The sequence below is a fragment of the Mastigoproctus giganteus genome, chromosome 1 (genome assembly GCF_048544385.1).
Source record: "Mastigoproctus giganteus isolate SK-2022 chromosome 1, ASM4854438v1, whole genome shotgun sequence".
Lineage (NCBI taxonomy): Eukaryota > Metazoa > Arthropoda > Arachnida > Uropygi > Thelyphonidae > Mastigoproctus > Mastigoproctus giganteus.
Genome location: NC_143575.1, coordinates 146,135,687 through 146,157,752, shown reverse-complemented (window position 1 = coordinate 146,157,752; position 22,066 = coordinate 146,135,687). Strand labels below are relative to the sequence as shown.

The window sequence follows — 22,066 nt, the reverse complement described above, 5'->3', positions numbered from 1 at the left end:
GTGGAACAGACTTCCATCCCTTGTCGTGGAAGTTGATAGCCTAAATAAGTTTAAGGCTCGGCTGGACAGGTATTTCGAACGAACAGAGGGGTGAAGTGGAAGTGGTTATTTTTTATTTATTTATTTTACTTTAATTTTTTTGGCTGATGCTGCATAAGCTTGCTTTCTTGCATCAAATGCCTCTGCTAATGCTAATGCTAATCCCATCAGCATTAAGCCTGCTCAATCTATTCAAGGCCTTATACACCTCAATCAGATTGCCTCGCAGGTGCCTAGTCTCCAGAAGCTGCAATCTGCAGAACTTCAGCCTTTCTTCTTAAGAATACCCCTTTGTTCCCTTTGTTCTAGCAACTCTACATCCTTCCTAAAATTAGGCTTCCAGACCTGTAGGCAGTACTCAAGGTGTGGCCTGACCAATGCCTTATACAAGGGGATTATCACATCTTTATCCCTGCTCGCAAAATTCCTGTATATCATTGACAAGACCCCATGACCTACTCTGGCAGCCTGCCTTCACTGATCAGAAAACTTCATATCTGACTGCACAATTAACTCAAGGTCTCTTTCATTCTCCACTACCCTGAGTGTAACACCACATAGTTGATACATTTCTCTGGGGTTACTGCTACCCATATGTAGTATTTGCATTTATCAATGTTAATCTTCAGTTGCCACCTCTCAGCCAATATACCCAAATTTTCCAGATCTTGTTGCAGCAGCATACTGTCATTACTGTTATTAACAAACTGGAAACATTGACATTAAGCTTGATATACTCAATATCATTGATAAATACCCAAAACAACAATAGGCCCAACAACGAACTCAAGAGACACCACTAATAACATTAGTTCACATAGAGCAGTACCTATTGACCACCACTCTGTTTTCTCCCACTCAACCATCCTTTTATCCATTGTAGCAACTTTCCCTTAATGCCGTAATGATCCAATTTGTACAGTAGTCTTCCATGTGCAATAATATCAAAAGTTTTCCTCAAATCCAAGTATATGATGTCAATTTTTTTTTTTTTTTTTTTTTGCATACAGTTCCTTTGTGACCACATCACAGTATCCAATCAAATTGGTCAGACAAGACTTCCCCTTGACAAACCCATGATTTGTCTGAATTATTGCTGCAGTCTTGTCTGAATGATCCTGCAATGCTTCATTAACCAGTGACTCCATTATTTTCCCTGGAACAGAAGTCAAACTAACAGGTCTGTAATTACTTGTGTCACCCTTTGATCCCCTTTGTGAATTGGAGATACATTTGCACATCCAGTCCGTGGTGGTTTCCACCGTGTCCAAGGATGCTCTCATAATTATGGCTAAGGGTTTGCTTACTTCCTTTGCTGCCTCCTTTAATATTACTGGATAGATCCCATCCACCCTGGGTGCCTTCCTTATGTTTAACTTCAACAATTTTCCCTCCACTTTGCTCTCACTTATTACAAAATCATTTAACTCCCTGTTAGAGTTTGATAACCATCTGGCCCTCTCCTCCTTCAATAACTCCTCATGTGGGAATGTAGACACAAAATACTCATTTAGTTCGGCAGCTATCTAAGAATGATCATCTACAGTCAAACCATTGATATCAAGTGGACCAATCTGATTCATCCCCTTCCTTCTAGAGTTTACATAAGTAAAGAAGTCTTTGCTGTTTTTCTTTGCATCATTTGCCAAAGATTTTTCATAATCTGCCTTCGCTTGCCTAACTAACTTTGTGACTTGATTACAGACTAACTTGTATCTACCATAGGCTTCTGTGTCGCCTGACAATTTATGTGCATCCCATGCATTTTTCTTCTCTGCCACGAGTCTCATTAGTTCATTTGACATCCATTTGGACCTGAACCTAGAGCAGTATTTCTTTTGGAACAAAAAGCCTAGTAGCTTCCAAGATTACTTCTTTGAATGCTTCTCATTTAGAATTTGCTGTTAGTAACATCTTCAGTTGGTCCCACTGTATAGAACCTAAAAAATCTGAGACCACTGTAGTCGCCTTTACGAAAGCAAAAACCCTTCCCTTTATCCCTGATGGTAGTTACATCTTTAAGTAAATCCCACATCAGTACACTGATCACTGCTACCTAGTGGTTCCTTTATCTGTAAATTCTTAATGCATGAATAATCACTGCTGATAATCAGATCAAGAGTGTTATTCCCTCTTGTTGCCTCTCTAACGTGCAGCTGTAGAAATCACTAAATAAATCCACAAAAGCCTTGCTACTGTGTGAGTGACCAACCCAAAAGTTCCAGTCTATATCTGGGAAGTTAAAATCCCACATTATGAGACACTCTGATTTACTGGCCCACTCCATTTCTCTGTATAATTGTTCATTGTACTCATCAGAGTCATTATGCCTATAACAAACTTCTACCCTCATTTTTGCTGTACCAGTGCTTATGTCACACCAAACTGACTCAACATGTCAATGTCCATCTGTGTCAACTGGATGCACTTCTTTAGATTTTATGTGTTTCTTAACTAACGGCATAACCCCTCCTCTCTTCCTATCCTTTTTTTCTGTACACATTGTACTCCCCAAATTTCAATTCAGCATCCCTTATATCTGTATATCTGAGTGTACCAAGCTCTGATAACCCAAGAATATCCACTTTGGATGTCTTAACCAGCACTTCAAATTCATCAAATTTGTTTACTATACTCCTAGCATTGGTGTCCATCAGCAGTTTCCAACCTTTTTTGATTTGTGAACCCCTTTCAACGTAATATTTTTTTATTGCGAACCCCTTTCAACATAATACAGTAATACCCCGACTTACGCTACCCCGACTTACGCGAACTCGGAGTTACGCGGTTCTTGATTTTTTCGTTTGGCAACGCTGCCGCCCACTATCTTCAAGGTCGTTTTTCATATGTTATCGATATACGGTGCGACGGCGGAGAATGAGAGCGAAAGATGAACAAAATTCAACTTTGCTGCTTTTATATGTTTTTTATATCAGTGAAGGGGAAACACATTTCACCATAATAACGTAAAAACCAACACAATTCCAGCTATCCGTATAATCGCAAATGCAATTAGATCGAGTTTACTACCAGTTTATAACAGATTTCACTAGCAGAAACGCAACTGGATTTTTATTGTTTTATGGTAATAACCCCTAGAAATGTGAGGTGTTAATAGCGTATCTCTGCCTTTATGGTGTTGTTTATTCAGTTGCTACATGCGCGCAGCTTTGTTTATGCGTATCAAGCGTGCCTCCTCGTTTTGTAATTGTGCTCTATTCCCTAAAAATGAGTAAAATACTTAATTAAAAGGTGTGAAAAGGAAGCGTCCTGGTGAAGACACTGCAGATTCAGAGAGAAAAAGAAAAGCAATTATCGATAAACAGAGGCAGACTGGGTCAAAAATTCTTACCCAGGAAAATTTATAGTGGCCTCATACTATGGTTTATGGCCAAAATCACACTGGCCCACCGGGGTTTCCCCGATAAGGCTTATGGCCAGTCCGCCTCTGTCGATAGAGAAAAAATATGAAATTGTGAAACGCTTTGAGCGAAATGAAAGACCATGTGATATTGCACGTGCTACAGCCTAAATGAAGCAACGGCGAAAAGCACATGGAACGAAGAACGCGTTATAGCTACAAAGCAAGGAATAAAAAAAATTATTAGCTTGCTAAGAAGAAATTCTGCGTGAAAAAAAGAACGCGCTGTGTCGTCAGCCGAATTTGTTAGATTTTATGAAGCCATCGACATCGAAATAACTTTTTTACGTAAGTAATTTGTTTTTTTAATACATATTTTGTATTAATATGTATAAAGAACTGCAATTGTATTAATATTTTTCTTCTAAACTAGTGTTTTTGTTAGTCCTTGGTCCCAATTAAGCAAAATTTATATGTATTTATATGCAAAGTTGTACCCCGACTTACGCGAATTCGACTTACGCGATTTTCGTCGGACCCACCTATCGCGTAACTTCGGGGTATTACTGTATTTCTAATGCAAACCACTAAGCCTATATTCTCAAATCGTATAATATTTCTGAATTTTTATTATAAAATATTTCCAGTATCACGTTTTTATAAGCGAAATTGCATAATAATAATTATTATTAAGTATTATTTATACTTTGTAAAGCAGTTATTAATCAATCCAAACCAGATTTCTAACAGGCTAAGAGTAAAAAACTTGCTTCTTGTCCAAATCGTAGCCACGCATTCTGGTCTCTTGTCAAAGCTATTGGCTGGAATTTTTGCCCATCTCTGTCAAAACCAGATGGTTCTATTGCCACATCAGCCAAAGATAAAGCTGACCTGCTAGCATCTTGTTTTTCTTTCAACTCATGAATTGATGATCTTGATAAATCCCCTCAAACCATTCCCAGTACTCTCCATTCAATGTGTCCTGTGAACTTTCGTCAGAAGGATTTTGATGAATCTGATGTTAAGAAAGCTCCAGGTCCTGATGGTATTTCTCCACCTGTTCTAAAAACCTGTGCCCCTGAACTTATTCCTGTTTTGTGTCGTCTTGTTTCACTTTCTTATTCCAAAGGTGTTTATTCCAGAAGTTCAAGTCTAATGTCAACAAGTATCTTCCTTTATCTTTTCAACCTTCAAATCATGCACATTACTAAGTACTATAGGTTCTACAAAAAAAAAAAAAAAAAGTACCTATACATAACAATGATTCTTGAGAATGAAAAAAAAAAATAGTACAGAAAACATTTATTCAACATGATATACTGTAAGATAATAAGGAATTATAAGAAATTGTGGGAGACATGGTTTCTTTCTTTGCCAATTCTTTACCTTTTATTTAATTTAATTTTACTTTATTGTTTATTATTAGTTCTATTCTGTACTTTACAATAATTTACCTATGTAAATCTAAGCACCCACCATTACAGAATTTTTAGTGCAAACCCCCAAGAACACTTTCGCGAACACCTGGGGGTTCATGAACCACCGAGTGGGAACCATTGGTATACATGCACCTGTTCTTACTCTTAGTTACTCTAACACAGCCGATGTATTTATTTGTTTCATGACCCCCCCCCCCAGCAACTGGCTTTCTGGGCTGCTGCTCATTCCAATAGAAGCAGTGCAAGAATCATTTCCACCTCTGCCTGCAGTTACTGTTAACCTATTAGTCTGTGAATCCCCCAAAGCTGGCAGTTTTCTGACCCACCAAACATTGCCTCAATAACATCAGCAAATATTCTTGTACCCTGTCTACTTAAATGTATCCCATCCCTGTAGAATCAATCTCCTGTTAACAAGCACAGACAACGGTGAGAAAAATTCTACCCCATGAGTCCTGCACAATCTCTCCAAGGCCGGATTGATTGACAAGGCTCTCATCACATACCCCTTCCTATCGTGTCTGGGCAGGATTACAGACACTTTCATATTTAATCCTAACTCTTGACTTTTTTACAGCATTGACCTGTACTTGCTTAGTAAATCTGTAGATCTCTTACACTTAATATCATTAGTGCCAACATGTACAATAATATCACCTTTGGTGCCCTTAAAAGATGATATCTGCTCTACAAAATACACTTTGCAAAAAGGATAGGTGGAATAGTAGCACATATGTCTGCCTGGGCAAATGTTCATGACACTGTGGAGCAGCTATCATCATTTAAGGGCACAATATGTGATGTTGTTTCACACAACAACATCACGTTTAAACATTCACCTCAGTCACTGAAGGATGCATATCAGATTCTGTGCATCATGTTTTAACATTCAACTTATTCATTGCATCCTTCAAGAGATTACAAACATGAGAGAATATAAATTCAAATTGAGGAAGGGTGGTTCAAGATAGATGTGTGAAAATTTTCTTTCAGCCAATGGGTAGGAAGAAATAGACAAACTATTAGAGTGGATGAATAGGTGATATGGGAAAAATTTTTTTTCTTTTTTTTTTTGATGCTTTAACAGCTTGCTTTCATGCATCATTTCCTATTGGTAATACTAATACTAAGAATGCAATATTATTTAGTATACTGGGATCATTATACTGGCTTTTCGGTAGAAAATAGGTTTAAGTATTTTTTTTACCTAATTTCTATTTCAGGGATGCAATTTAAAAATTTTAACTTTCATAAGCAGTGATATTAGCAGAATTTTCTTTTCAAATTTGTTCTGAATATACATTGTAAAGCCAGCTGGTGAGTTGTTTAATACAGACAACAGTTTGTAACAAAATCAAATCATATATCATTGTCTTTAACAAACAAATACATTATGTTAAATTAAGAATACAGCCACTCCCCGGCTTACGTAATACTCAACTTACGAAAATTTGACTTTACATAAGTTTTTGGCGGCTGGTGAAAACTTAAAAAAATTGTGGAAACTTATCTATGAGGTATTGTGAAAATATCATAATGTGACCCTATAAAACTGGTTTTTTTTCTGTTTTTTTTTGGTAATTCGTTCTAAGACCTTGGAAGTTGAAAATTTTGCTATATAACTAAAGCTATTTATCTCTCTAAAAGGTCATTTTTATAATGGAGCCCTACCCTTTCATCATTATAAGAATCAATTTTGAAAGCCTTTGTGATATTTTTCTAAAACACATTTCTGGAGATCACTACCATAAAAAAAATAAAAACAATTTGCACTTTCCAGTTTATTGGGCTTTTCTGTTAGCGCAATCTATTATAAACGGGTAGTAAACTTGATCTTATTGTATTTGCGATAATACAGATAACTGGAATTCTGTGGGTTTTTACATTGCGTAATTATGGTGAAATGAGTTCCCCTTCACTGAAATCTTCAATTATATAAAAAACTAATTTTAAGAATCTTCTCTTCATTCCTATTTACTTATTACAATGCTGAAGGGAAAGGGACCAACGGAAAGTGCAAGTGCTGGCAGTGCTATGAAACGAAACAAAACTGATTTAGAAATGAAGATGAAAATTATTAAGTATGAAGCAGGACAAAGTTTGTCATCTATTGCAAGGGAATTAGGTCTCGCTGATTCAACAGTGAATACTATTTTAAAGGACACTGCGCATATGAAAGAACATGTCAAAGAATCAATGCACTTAAGATCAACAGTGATCACAAAACAGCATTCAGATGCGATATATTGAAGATAGAACAGCTGTTAATAATATGGATGGAAAATCAAATTCAGAAGTGGTTGCCTCTGAGTCTAATGACCATTCAAGCAAATGCAAGAAGTATTTATGAAGATATTATGGATAAGTACGGCAAACCCCAAGCCAAGATCGTGGCAAGCAATGGGGTGGCTTAATAGGTTCAAGCATATTATGGTTCTTAATATGGTCCTTGAGGTTCTCTCAGATATGCCAGACAAGCTGTACTTGCTACCTGGGAGTCTAAAATGCTGATGGAACTGATATTTGGGTGACACTCAAGTCAAGTGGACCCAATTTTGGCAAAGCCCGGACGGTCTGTGACAATCAAATCCTCTGCTTGCCCTTCACGATGGTGGGACTGTTAGTAATCCTGGGTATAACCTGCATGCACAAATACATGGTGGTTGACCATTCAGGTGTGAACTAGGGTAAGCAGGGGTCGAGATGTGGCACACACACACCACATGGAAGAATGCCATCCCTCTATGTTACAAGGCAGTACTAGGTGGTAGATGACTCTCATCAACCGGCGCAATACCACCACTTTGCTTAATAGAGCCTTCAAGTGGTGTAACCCATGTTTAGTCTCTAGAGCTAAGTTCTGGTCAACCCTTCCCCATCGCTTCCATCATGCAGTACGATTGATGACTTTTGAGGTTATGATGTACATCGTGGCGAGATCCAATATTCCTTACATTTCGAGGGTACAGCTCTAAAACGGTGTTCGCAGGCCGGCCGCCTGCTAGTTAGTACACCAGACCTAACCTATTGGTAACTCTCTAGGAGGCTTCCGGATCAGCTAGTGTATAATCTTGCTACCTATACTCTGCCAGATAGTGACTGGAGGGAGTCCGAGTAGTGTGTATGCAGGGAGCATTGTCGAGGCCATGTTATGTCAAGGATCTGGGCATATTCTTACCATGTGTAGGCCATATCCAAAAATTTCATTACTTCATACAGCATGTCCCACCCACTTTTTCTCACTATTGAATACACCATGATTTGTCAAACTAATAGAGCAAGTTTATCTGTGAAAAGATCGAAACCTCCCAAGTACTTCCTAATTCATTTCACAAATATATATGGCCTCAATTCTAATCTCAACGATGTCCATTTCTACTTGCAGGCTGCCAAACCCCAAGTACTTTTTCTGGCAGAATCTCAGTTATTGGTTGATTCAACTAATGCTCATCTCAGATGCCTAAATTATTTGCTGTATGATTCCTTTCGCCTCAAAGGTGGTACTTGTGCATATTTCTGTTCTGATATTCCCTGTCAGAGACTTGGCAATTTGGAATCTCCTCTCTTTGATCTTCTCTGGCTTAAAATGTCTCTACCCCATTGTGGCAAATTCATCTGTTGTCTCTACCTTTCTCCCAACTCCACTAATCACTTCCTCTCTTTGCAACTTGACAGCAGTGAGGTAATTTTCCTTGGTGATTTTAATGTTCATAACTCCAGCTGGTCGAGATGCTGAGGCTTTTGCAATTACTAATGACTTTGCACAGATTGTTCATTTACCTACAAGAATACCGGGCAATCCTAATCATACAGCCAACATGCTTGATCTTTTTCTAAAAAAACAACCCTTCTAAATACACAGTCAAAGTGAGAGGTCCTTTAGGCACTTCAGATCACAACTTGGTGATTGTATCTTCTCTAAAGGAGCCTTTATCTCATGGCTATTCCCGACCTCGTGTGGTTTGGCATTACAAGAATGCAAAATGGGATGACGTGCGAGATTTCTTTTCTTCTTTCCCTTGGTTGGATTACTGTTTCAAAACTTCTGATGTCAACATTTGCTCAGATCGTGTCAGTGAAATTATTCTTGCAGGAATGGAATCCTTTATCCCACACTCCACTTTAAAATCTCGTCCTTTATCTAAATCTTGGTTTTCAAATAAATGTGCTAAGGCTTTTCAAGAAAACGTTGCATATCGTAATTGGCTTGTTTCTAATTCTTCAGTTTCATTTTCTGCTTACACCAAAGCTCACAACAATTATAAAGCAGTTATTAATCAGTCGAAACTAGAGTTTGAACAGGCTAAGAGTAGAAAACTTGCTTCTTGCCCTAATAGTAGCCGAGCATTCTGGTCTCTTGCCAAAGCTATTGGCCGCAACTTTTGCCCATCTTTGCTCCCACCTCTGTCCAAACCAGATGGTTCTGTTGTCACTTCAGCCAAGGATAAAAGCTGACCTGCTAGCAGCCCATTTTTCTTCCAACTCATGTATTAATGATCTTGGTAAAACACATCCCACCATTCCAAACACGCTCCATTCAATGCCTCCTGTGGTCTTCCGTCAAAAGGATGTCAGAATGATTTTGACGGATTTTGATGCTAAGAAAGCTCCAGGTCCCGATGGTATTTCTCCACTTGTTCTCAAAACCTGTGCTCCTGAACTTACTAGTATTCTTTGCTGCCTTTTTTTTACTTTCTTATTCCAAAGGTGTTTTTCCTTCTGCTTGGAAATTTGCTCATATCCAGCCAGTTCCTAAAAAGGGTGACAAATCTCTCCCATCCAATTATCGTCCCATTGCAATTATTTCTACTCTTTCTAAAATAATGGATAAATCAATTAACCCCCAACTCTTAAACTACCTAGAAACCTTCCGTCTGATCAACGATCGCCAGTATGGATTCCGTCAGTGTCGATCCACTGGTGATATTCTGGCTTATGTTACCCATTTATGCACTAATTCAATGGAAAGGTTCGGTGAAACACAAGTAGTTGCTCTTGACATCTCAAAGGCTTTCGATCGTGTTTGGCATAAAGGTCTTCTAAATAATGGTTTGCCAACTGTTTTTAGTAATTGGTTATCCAGTTTTCTCTCTGATCGCTCACTGAGGGTGATGGTAGATGGCTCTCTAACTTCCAACTTCCCCACTAATGCCGGTGTCCTCCAAGGTTCGGTTCTTTCCCCCACTCTTTTCCTCTTGTATATTAATGACCTCCTTCCATTGAAGGCAAATCCTATAAATCATAGTTTTGCAGATGATAGCACATTGCATTTGACTTTCCATTTTGAGAAACCTTGCCCTGCTCAATCAGCTTCAACTTCTCGAAAATCTGCTACCAATTCCTTAAATGCCGATCTTCAGGTAATTCTCCAGTGGGGCAAAGACAACTTAGTTGATTTCAACTCTTCTAAAACTCATTCTTGTCTTATATCTCGCAAAAAGGATTCTTCTGCTCCTATGCTTATCTTTAGTGACACTCCAATTTCTAGGCAAAATGATATATCTCTTTTGGGGATTACTCTGACTTCTAATCCCTCTTGGTACTAATCCCTCAAGCACATTACAAATATTGCTTCCTCTGCATCTAAAAAACTTGGTGTTCTTTCGCTCTTGGCGTTACTTTTCTTCCAAACAGCTGCGTGTATAAATCGCAAATCTGCCCTACCATGGAATATTATTCCCACATCTGGGGTGGTGCCCCCAAAACCTCTCTAAGGCTTCTTGATTTTTTTTTTTTTTTTTTTTTTGATTTGGTAGTTGTTGGCGCATCGGCTTCTGTGGCCATGTTGCACCTCCCAAGGTTTTTTGCAGTACTTTGATCCAAGCCCGAGGCGGGAATCGAACCCGCGACCTTTGGGTTGCCGGGCAGGTACTTTACCCACTCGGCTAGCCCGGTCGGCAAGGCTTCTTGAATCCATTCAGAAGAGGGCAGTTAGATTAATTAACGATTCATCTCTAACAGTCTCTCCACTCGCTGTCTCATAGACATACTGTTTCTGCTGCATGCGTCTTGTACAGATACTTCCATGGGCACTGTTCTTCTGAATTGGCTTCTATAATTCCCGCTCTCTCTTTCAAAACAGTCCGAACGTGTGCCGCCACCAGCCAACATCCATTTACTGTCCAAATTCAAACTCAGAACCAAGTTTTCATCTTCTTTGTTTATTCATTCAACTGCCGTTTTCTGGAACAACCTTCCTTCATACATATTTCCTGAAAATTACAGTCTACAGAAGTTCAAATCCAATGTCAACAAATATCTTCTTTCATCTTCTCAACCTCCAACCCAAGCACGGTACTAAGTACTATAGGTTCTAATACCTCTCATGTTTGGGGTTTACATAAAAAAAAAAAAAACATCATGCTGGTTTCCAAAACATTAAAGTATGCGGTGAAGTTTCCAGTGCCAATTCTGCAGCTGCAGAGAAATTGTGATGTGTTGGAAAAATCTCCAACTAAATCTCCCTTCTGAATCCCCAACAGCCCTCAATTTCTACAGCAGAGTGCTTATTAGCTGAAAATTCTGGCAGCGATGCTCAAAAGGCAAAACTTGCTAACATTCTGCCTGCCTTGCTCTATCTTTTTGTAATTTTGTACACTTTTGTAATTTTTCCTGCAATGAGATTAAAAAATTGAATAAATAATTCTATTTACATAGTTGTCGGACATTTCTTTTTTGCTTCAATCAAATTTGCGAGTGCTGCATATGCATTTAGGGAAATTCCGACTTACGTAGTGTTCCGCGGAACACAACCCTTACATAAGTCGGGAAGTGGCTGTACATTATTTTCTTCAAATTTTCATATTTATTTATTTCAAAACTTTTTTTCAATAAGTACTTTACAGTCCAATTATTATAAATTTAATCATTATACTATTTAAATAGGTATGTTATGAACTAAATTAGTTAAAACTGAAAAGTACGATGCACTAATTATTAAAAAAAAATGCCACAGCTTAAACACATATTTCTGTAAAAAAAAACTATTCTATTTACTCTTACCTCTGATATAGCAATAAGAAAATCATGAGCATGTTTATATACCGGTGAGAATGATTCCAGAAATATGTGACCATCTGGAGCCTGGAGATAACGGTGAAAGAGAAAAAAAAAAAAAAACTTTTTTTCCTTAATACTTTAACATGAAAGTAGCAACAAAACCACAGTACCAGAGAGTAATGTTATAAAAGAACCATTCAATAAAATATCAACCTTGTTTATAAATATGCTTGATAAATGAAAAAATGTAATTTTATCATACTCTCACTTAATTACACTGTTCAACAAAAAAAATTTTGAATTTGTTTCCTTTCTTAAAATAGGCAAACTTTACTAATTTTGGGTCGAGAAAAACAAATATGACTTCAGAAATTTTTTATTAGCTCTAGTTTTTGAGATACAGTACTTTTGCTATTGTCTAAGAATATAATAATTTCAGTAGTAGTAGTAGGAGTGAAAAGTAATATTAAAACAGTCTCATATTTACATTTTCTTGATACAACATAAATTACAGTTGTTTTTAATTGAAATGTAAAAAAAACAAGAACACAAGAAAACTGCACAGGAACCAAAAGTACTTTCTCAAAATGTGGCCTATTCACGACAGCAACTTCTTTTTTGCTTGTCAGTTGTATTCCACTTCCGGGGCATCTCTTGTTACTGTCCAACAGTAGTCAGCAAGCATAGAAGCGTTCCACCTACCCTGATATCTTCTTTCCATTGCTGAAATCACTCACTGCACCACAGTTGTCAGGGAAGATATCCAAATGAGAGACAAGAAAATGGATTTTCAGTGACATGTTGCAGCCTAATTGATACTTTTCTAGAAGGTTGTTCACAGTCCCAACATAGTTTCCAGCTCTTCGGTCCCAGGAAGCAATGCACAACACTTTTAAAGGCTTCCCAAGCTGCATTCTCATTACCCTGGAGGACTCACTCAAAGTTTCATTTTTTAAAAGTTCATGAATTTGCAGACCAAGAAAGATTCCTTCCTTAACCTTAGCAGTCAACAGTGGAAACTGTCCTCTCAGGTACTTTTGAAAGCTTCTTCATCCTGGTTCATCCCCTTAACAAAGTTATTTATGAGTCCCAGTTTGATGTGTAAAGGGAGCAGAAGAATTTTGCTTCGATCAACCAGAGGATTGTGCTGGACATTTTTTCCCTGGGGCACAGAATTTCTCTTAGAAGCCAGACTTCTGTCTTGCAGTATGAGGACCTAGCCCGACTGTCCCACTCACACAGGAAACAGCAGTACTTCATGAATCCCAATAGCATGCCCAGCAGTATTGCAATCACCTTCAGGTCTCCACAGTTCTGCCATTGGTGGTCTTTGTACTTCATTGCTTCCAGAATTAATTTCACATTCTCATATGCCTCCATGTGGACAAATGGTATGTTCATATGTCCACATGAAGACATATGAGAATATGAAATTGTCTCCATGTGGACATTCCATTAAGCAACAGAACCTTCAGTGCGCCACCCAGGCAATAGCCTATCTGCGCAAAAGTCTTTAAACTTTTGATATTACAATTATATTTTGGTGATTTATCATCACTATGATAGTTATTAGATCAAATTATTTCTAGACATTTCTGTTGATTAATGTTCGTTATATCGGTCTTTAGCCTGTTGTCACACAGAGATAAACGAATATCCCGTGTGACAACAGTTACCGCCCCTTCCTCGGGGAGGAAGACCTCTACTCGCAATAGAAGTTAAAATTTTAAACTTTATATTTTAGTTTAAAAACTAGTCTCACGCTGAGTCTCTTTCCAAGCTTAACATACTTACATTAAGCCATACCCGCCAGGCCCATGACAAAGCCACAGCAACCCAAAACAGATCACAACCATTGACCATACTACATCAATTCAATCGTAATCAGTTCTTTTTTGATTTAAGGCCATTGCTCTATTATATTCTGGACAGCTGTGATCTACAGCACTATGCTCACCTATTACTTTTTGACGTTTGCAATTTATGCAACAAGGTACATTTCTTTTGTCTATACACTCTTTATAAGAGTGTCCTTCAGTTGAGCAGTGTCCACAAAATACCTTTCCTTTACAAAATTTTGCAATATGGCCAAAGGCCATACATCTATAACACTGGGTCACCGTGACAATGTCACGAACCCGACAGGCAGACCAATGCACAAACACTCTTCCTGTTCTAGTTAACTGCTTGTGCACCGGACCAGCTACCTGCACTATCCAGTTGTTCAAGTTCTTATTCTTTGCTTTATTCACTGAGATCACATCAAAATTTTCCTGGAATTCTTCTTGGCTAATTCCATAGTCTTTTAAGTTTTTTACCCACAACTGTTCTTTCAACTCATTTTTATTTACATCTTGTTCCACGTCATAAATTAAGACTTTTGGATGTCGCTTCTTGATCTTATCCGCACAGAGTTTTAGTTCTTTAAACTTCGGACACTCCGTAATCATGTCAATGTCCTTTTCAGATTCGACTTCTAGGATGATCTTCTTATCCTGTACTGCTCTAAGGTTTCTTACTTTAACGTCTTGCAATTCAGGTCTTACTTTTCCAATTAAGTCTTGTCTAATGTCCTCACTACTTTTATGTTTATTATTCTTAGTAGTGATAATCAACACTTTGGGTTTTACAACACCCGTCCCTTTCACCACGGCAGCATAGTCCTTTCTACACACTTCTTGTATATCCTTCTTTTCTGCTTTACTAACATTCAAATCTATTTCCAGCTCCATTACAACCATTTCTAAATCATCCCATATGTCTAGTATCTTATTTGCGACATTGCTAGTAACACGATTTTCTCTTTGGAACAGGAGATCCCTTAGTCTCTTTCGTGCCTCCACTACCTTCTCTAGTCCATTTACAGCAACAATCCCTGATTCAGGACTTTTTGCCATACCATTCAACAATGTCTTCATAGCATTCATCGTTTCCAATTTCTTTTCTGGTGTCCACACTGCCTTTCTCTTAGATTGTCCGACTGGTTGACTACTCCCAGCCTTCTTACTTTTGGCTCCACCCGTGGTATCTTTCTGCATTTTCCTTTTAAGAGCCGAATCCTTTATTTTCCTTTGCTTAAATTCATCTGAACCTTTCCCTACATCCAAAGTCATATCTTCTTCCAAAACTTCGGAGTTTCTACTCTCTGATTCATCCGAATCACTACTTGTATCAATCTCAGTGTTTGCTTTCTTCTTGGAAAGAGAGCCAGCGCTCGACTTCTTACCGGACATTTTTAAAATTATCAACTATTTACAACTTTTAACTTTAAACACAAGTCTTAGAACTTTTAAACACTTGAGTCTATAAGACCCAAACAACTTTAACTCAAAAAACACAAGAGTCCGAAAATCTATCCGGAGACTTATTTAAAAACACCCCCCGCTCAAGTTTAACGAGCGGGGGTCCCAAAAGCTCAACTTGAGGGCACAAAATGCAATTTAACAAATTCACTCTGCCCCACCACTTGGTACCCGTTTAGCCAGTCAGGGGGATGAACCCCTAACCGCCCACCCCAGACGACAAGAACGTAGGGCAGCTAATCAAGCACTTCGTGCAACGGAAAACTCAAACAGGTAACAATCAAGATAAAAAAGAAATTTAATCAAACTTCGCTATTACGCTTTTGATAATCACCTAGTCAAGTCCCCAAGATTAGCCCCTGGGGCTCTCCATGTGGACAGCATGGCCTAGAGGAATTGAAGGAAGAGCGTTGCCATTGTGGAGCAAAACAGTTTTTAAACTTAGCTTTGATGAGTTTATGAATAGCCTCCAGTCCTGGGTTGTGCTCCACATTCAAAGTTGTCATCAAACCATTGACATCACAGCAGGCAACAAGGTTGTTTTCACTTTTAAAATATGGAGTCACAACATTCTGCCTGCTCCTGTACATGGACACTTTGACATTTGGTTGCAGAAGATTCCACTGTTGGAGCCTTGATCCCAGAAGCTCTGCTTTATCTTTCGATAGATCTAGGTCTCGAATTAGATCACTTAGTTCACATTGAGTGATTCTGTGTGATTCATCCGGTGACTCAGGTTCTGGCACAAAATCAGGATCCTGTGATGTTGAAGGCCCAGGTTGACCATCATTCCTCACACTGTCCCCATCTTCATCACACTCCAAAGTGTACTCTTCTGGAGGGTCAGGTACAGGCAGACCATCCCCATGTGCCACTGTCGGATAGCTGACGGGATGTTGGGGTATTCCAAAGTCCACTTCCTTTTTTTTTTTGACGTGCCATGCTGAAGAGGAGGCACCATGCAGAAATAAGTCATTTACATGATTTGAAGACTCCCTCCAAATCATTGGGAGGGCAAAAGACATTGAACGTCCTTTGTTATTCAACCATCCATGGAGATTTACAGCACGTGTTGCAACAAATATGAGGTGCCCGGGGTTGTCTTCATCCCCTACCTTACAGTCAAAATAATAATAGTTTTTTTTTTGTTGTTTTTGTTAACGCATCGGCTTCTGTGGCCATAATGCACCTCCCAAAGTTTTTGCATTTTATTCTGATCCAAGCCCAAGGTGGATTTTTTTTTTTATTTTTTTTTTTTAGGAGCATTAGTAACTAAGGTAGGCCATATTGCTCCGGGAATATGCGGTGGTCATTCCCTTGACCTTTCCACATCCTCCGTATTTGGTGGTGGCGGGCTCGAACCTCAGTCTAATCAAGAAGCATGTGCTACGCACTGCTGCTCCTTCCCACCTGGCTACGGAGGCGCCCGGCCGAGGTGGGATTCAAACCCAAGATCTTTGTGTTGCCAGGCAAGCACTTTATCCACCTGGCTAGCCTAGTCGGCATAATGGTAGTAGGCTGTCTTCACAAGTAGTCAATTGGCGTATCTGAGTGGAAAATGTCACATCACCACACACATAACAAAAGTTGTTAACACTGTTAACACATTTACGTGGCATCCCGGCTTCTTACGTAATGTTTGTCCATAAACCTGGAAAAAAAGAAAAAGAAATGAACATCACTTGCAAGGTAAATGATACACAGAAATACAAAAAAAAAAAACTCTCACAGGTAGCGGCAAGTTTTGCTACCTGCGTGTTTTTTTTTTACGAAGCTTCAAAAATAAGAATGAAGATCAGATTTTGAAAATTTATTTATATTTTTTACATGATTGAAGATTTCATTGAAGGAGAAATACATTTCACCATAATAATGTAGAATCCACAGAATTCCAGCTGTCGGTATTATTGCAAATGCAATCAGATTGAGTTTACTACCCATTTATAATTAGATGCACTAACATAAAAGCCCAATAAACCGGAAAGTGCAAATTGTTTTATGGTCAAAACCTCCAAGAAATGTGCTTTAGAAAAATATCATAAAAGCGCTCAAAACTGATTCTTATAACCAAACATAGCAATAAAAGGTTATGTGTTTGTCTGGTTATTTTTGAAACAACTTCCTCATTCGGGAACCTCCATCAGTTATCCTACATTTGCTGATCAGATAGAATCTTTTTCTGGTTCGTGCAATATAAAGTGTTTTAATCGGTAAACATCGCTTTTGCTGATTTAATATTTCTTGTCTATATAAAGTGTGTTTAATTAGTACCTAAAATGAAGAGAGCTACAACAAAAAAAAAAATTTAATTTAGAGGAAAAATTAAAAATCGTTAAGGAGTTAGAAAATGGCAAAAAAAGGTTGTGACAATGGCCAAGAAATACAACATAAATGAATCTAGCATTCGAAGAATTAGGGAAAATGCTAAGAAAATTAAAATTTGAAATATCTGTTCCACATCATTGGTTGCAAATGCACTACAAAAGTGAGAAATCCGTTAATAGAGAAAACTGAAAAATTACTTTTTCTGGATAGATCTTAATCAAAAGAGAATGCCTCTTAGTTCAGATATTATTCGTGCCAAAGCTCTGCAAATTTTTAATCACTTACAAGAAGAAGCCGGTTCATCCAATGGACGTCTTTCAGGCCAGTAAGGGTTGGTTTGAAAATTTTAAAAAATGTCACAACCTAAAATTAACAGGCGAAGCAGCTAGTGCAGATATGGAAGGATGTTATTACAACTGAGAGCTATCTAGCAAGTCATGTGTTTAATGCTGATGAGACCAGCTTATTTTGGAAGCATATGCCAAGCCGAACATTCATTTCAAAAGAAGAGAAAACCACCCCTGGTTTCAAAGCTGCAAAAAATAGGTTAACACTTTTGTTATGTGGCAATGCAGAGGGGGACTTTAAGTGTAAACCGCTGCTAATTTTTAGGTAAGAAAATCCTCGTGCTTTTAAAGAAATATCGTTAAGTTTCTTACCAGTCCATTGGAAATCGAGCAAAAAAGCTAGAATGACAGCTAAAATCTTTGAGGATTGATTTTTAAATTGCTTTTGCATCAAAAATATATATATATTGCCTGAAGAAGAACATATCTTGCTCAAAATTCAAAATCTTGCTCATTCTTGACAATGCACCCATCCTGCACATTTGCCTGATCTGCACCCAAATGTGAAAGTTCTATTTCTTCCAGTGAATACAAGTTCGTTAATTCAGCCGATGGACCAAGGTGTTATAACTTCCTTTAAATTTCATTACCTAAGATCTTTTTTACAATTGGTAGAAGCTACTGATGGAATAGGCAGTCTTTCAATTCAAGGTTAGTGGCAGAATTATAACATTCTTGATGCTGTAAAAAATATTGAATGCAGTGTGGAAAAAGCTGTGGCCATAAAGCTGCACTAAAAAAAGCCACGGCCGAAATGCCAAAGGAAGTTGAGATTGTTAGAATTGGAAAAATAATTAGTGGAGAGATTTTTGAAGAACTGGAACCAGCAGATATCAGAGAAATCCTTGAATCTCACATAGAGAACAATTATCAGTGGACAATAAAAAAAATGATAAAAACGAAGAAGATGCACATAAAAATTTGACCGCGAAGGGACTAGCTGAGTTTTTAAGACTTGCAAATCACAGCTTAGCCAAGAAGCTCTGGATATGGATCCTAATTTGGAGAGGAGTTTAAATTTTTGCAGGACTTTATCATTAGCTGTAGTTGTTTATGAAGAAATTTATAGAGAAAAACAACATGCTTCTAAGCAAACAATTTTAACTAATTTTTTTTCAAAAGGTGTCAGATATGTCCGTTTCTGGCAATTTGGCATCTCCTCTCTTTGATCTTCTCTGGCTTAAAATCTCTCTACCTCATTGTGTCAAATTCATCTGTTGTCTCTACCGTTCTCCCAACTCCACTAATCACTTAGAGCTCTTTGACTTCCTCTCTTTGCAACTTGACTTTCTCCAGTCCAACTTTCCTAACAGTGAGGTAATTTTACTTGGTGATTTTAATGTTCACAACTCCAGCTGGCTTCCATTTTCTAGTCACACCGACCCAGCAGGTCGAGATGCTAAGGCTTTTGCAATTACTAATGTCCTAGCACAGATTGTTCATTTACCTACAAGAATTCCGGACAATCCTAATCATACAGCCAATACGCTTCATCTTTTTCTCACAAACAACCCTTCTAAGTACACGGTCGAAGTGAGAGGTCCTTTAAGCACTTCAGATAACAACTTGGTGATTGTCTCTTCTCCAATGGAACCTTTATCTCATGGCTATTCCCAACCTCGTGTGGTTTGGCATTACAAGAATGCAAAATGGGATGACCTGCAAGACTTCTTTTCTTCTTTTCCATGGTCGGATTACTGTTTCAAAACTTCTGATGTCAACGTTTGCTCAGATCGTGTCAGTGAAATTATTCTTGCAGGAATGGAATCCTTTATCCCACACTCCACTTTAAAATCTCGTCCTTTATCGAAACCTTGGTTTTCAAATAAATGTGCTAAGGCTTTTCAAGAAAACGTTGCATATCGTAATTGGCTTGTTTCTAATTCTTCAGTTTCATTTTCTGCTTACACCAAAGCTCACAACAATTATAAAGCAGTTATTAATTAGTCCAAACTAGAGTTTGAACAGGCTAAGAGTAGAAAACTTGCTACTTGCCCTAATAGTAGCCGAGCATTCTGGTCTCCTGCCAAAGCTATTAGCCGCAACTTTTGCCCATCTCTGCTCCCACTTCTGTCCAAACCAGATGGTTCTGTTGTCACTTCAGCCAAGGATAAAAGCTGACCTGCTAGCATCCCATTTTTCTTCCAACTCATGGATTAATGATCTTGGTAAAACACCTCCCACCATTTCCAACACGCTCCATTCAATGCCTCCTGTGGTCTTCCGTCAAAAGGATGTCAGAACGATTTTGACGAATCTTGATGCTAAGAAAGCTCCAGGTCCCGATGGTATTTCTCCACTTGTTCTCAAAACCTGTGCTCCTGAACTTACTCCTATTCTTTGCCACCTTTTTTTACTTTCTTATTCCAAAGGTGTTTTTTCTTTTGCTTGGAAATTTGCTCATATCCAGCCAGTTCCTAAAAAGGGTGACAAATCTCTCCCATCCAATTATCGTCCCATTGCAATTATTTCTACTCTTTCTAAAATAATGGATAAATCAATTAACCGCCAACTCTTAAACTACCTAGAAACCTTCCGTCTGATCAACGATCGCCAGTATGGATTCTGTCAGTGTCGATCCACTGGTGATATTCTGGCTTATGTTACCCATTTATGCACTAATTCAATGGAAAGGTTCGGTGAAACACAAGTAGTTGCTCTTGACATCTCAAAGGCTTTTGATCGTGATTGGCATAAAGGTCTTCTAAACAAGCTTCCATCTTATGGTTTGCCAACTGTTTTTAGTAATTGGTTATCCAGTTCTCGCTGATTGCTCACTGAGGATGATGGTAGATGGCTCTCTGTCTTCTAACTTCTCCACTAATGCCGGTGTCCCCCAAGGTTCAGTTCTTTCCCCCACTCTTTTCCTCTTGTATATTAATGACCTTCTTCCATTGACGGCAAATCCTATCCATAGTTTTGCCGATGACAGCACACTGCATTCCACTTTCCATTTTGAGAAACCTTGTTCTGCTCAATCAGCTTCAACTTCTCGAAAATCTGCTACCAATCCCTTAAATGCCGATCTTCAGGTAATTCTCCAATGGGGCAAAGACAACTTAGTTGATTTCAACCCTTCTAAAACACATTCTTGTCTTATATCTCGCAAAAAGGATTCTTCTGCTCCTATGCTTATCTTTAGTGACACTCTGATTTCTAGGCAAAATGATATCTCTTTTGGGGATTACCCTGACTTCTAATCTCTCTTGGCACAAGCACATCACAAATATTGCTTCCTCTGCATCTAAAAAACTTGGTTTTCTCTTTCGCTCTCAGCGTTACTTTTCTTCCAAACAGCTGCTCACTCTGTATAAATCGCAAATCCGCCCTGCCATGGAATATTGTTCCCACATCTGGAGTGGTGCCCCCAAAACTTCTCTCAGGCTTCTTGGTTCCATTCAGAAGAGGGCAGTTAGGTTAATTAATGATTCATCTCTCCACTCACTTTCTCATAAACGTACTGTTTCTGCTGTATGCCTCTTCTACAGATACTTCCATGGGCACTGTTCTTCTGAATTGGCTTCTATAATTCCCGCTCTCTCTTTCAAAACAGTCCGAACACGTGCCGCCACCAGCCAACATCCGTTTACTGTTCAACTTCAAACTCACAGAACCAACTTTTCATCTTCCTCATTTATTCATTCAACTACCATTTTCTGGAACAACCTTCCTTCATACATATTTCCTGAAAATTACAATCTACAGAAGTTCAAGTCCAATGTCAACAAATATCTTCTTTCGTCTTCTCAACCTCCAACCCAAGTACGGTACTAAGTACCATAGGTTCTAATACCTCTCATTTGGGGTTCACATAAAAAAAAAAAAAATAAAAAAATACTGTCGCACAGGAAAACAGCGACGAAGAATTAAAAATCTAGAGGTAAGTATCAGCAAGATTAATTTTAATCTTGCGAATTTTTTTTTTCTTTTCTCATTGAATGATGAAGACAATATTTTTCAGTTTAATTTTTTTTGCACAATTTTTTTTTTTGTGCACAGGTACAGAACCCTCATTACATCATAAACTATGTTTCACATTGCACGGATTTGGATTGTGCAGATTGACTGCATGGTGTTTTTCCAGAACGTAACCCCTGCGCAAATCAGGGTAGGGTGGGGTCACTGTACAAAAAAAAAACATGATGTATCGATTTCTGTTTCAGTGTTACCAACCTGTCTATTCTCTAGACTCAAAAGTTCCCTAGTATTCACCAATATTCCCCTAAATCAAAGAGAGGCTATATCGTGGAACCA

At 38.3% G+C, this 22,066-nt stretch overlaps 1 protein-coding gene across 6 annotated transcripts in view; it reads right to left on the bottom strand.

The window, feature by feature from the left end:
• Window positions 1–22,066, bottom strand: part of hay (ATP-dependent DNA helicase hay) — a 461,732-nt gene that overhangs the window by 401,926 nt on the left and 37,740 nt on the right. For 5 of the 6 annotated variants that reach the window (XM_090382541.1, XM_090382513.1, XM_090382523.1 and 2 more), the window contains one exon: window positions 11,842–11,922. The exons of the other annotated variant lie outside the window; for it this stretch is intronic. In XM_090382541.1, the coding sequence (XP_090238667.1) occupies window positions 11,842–11,922 (81 nt within the window). The remainder of the gene's footprint in view (window positions 1–11,841; window positions 11,923–22,066) is intronic. 6 annotated transcript variants of the gene reach the window in all.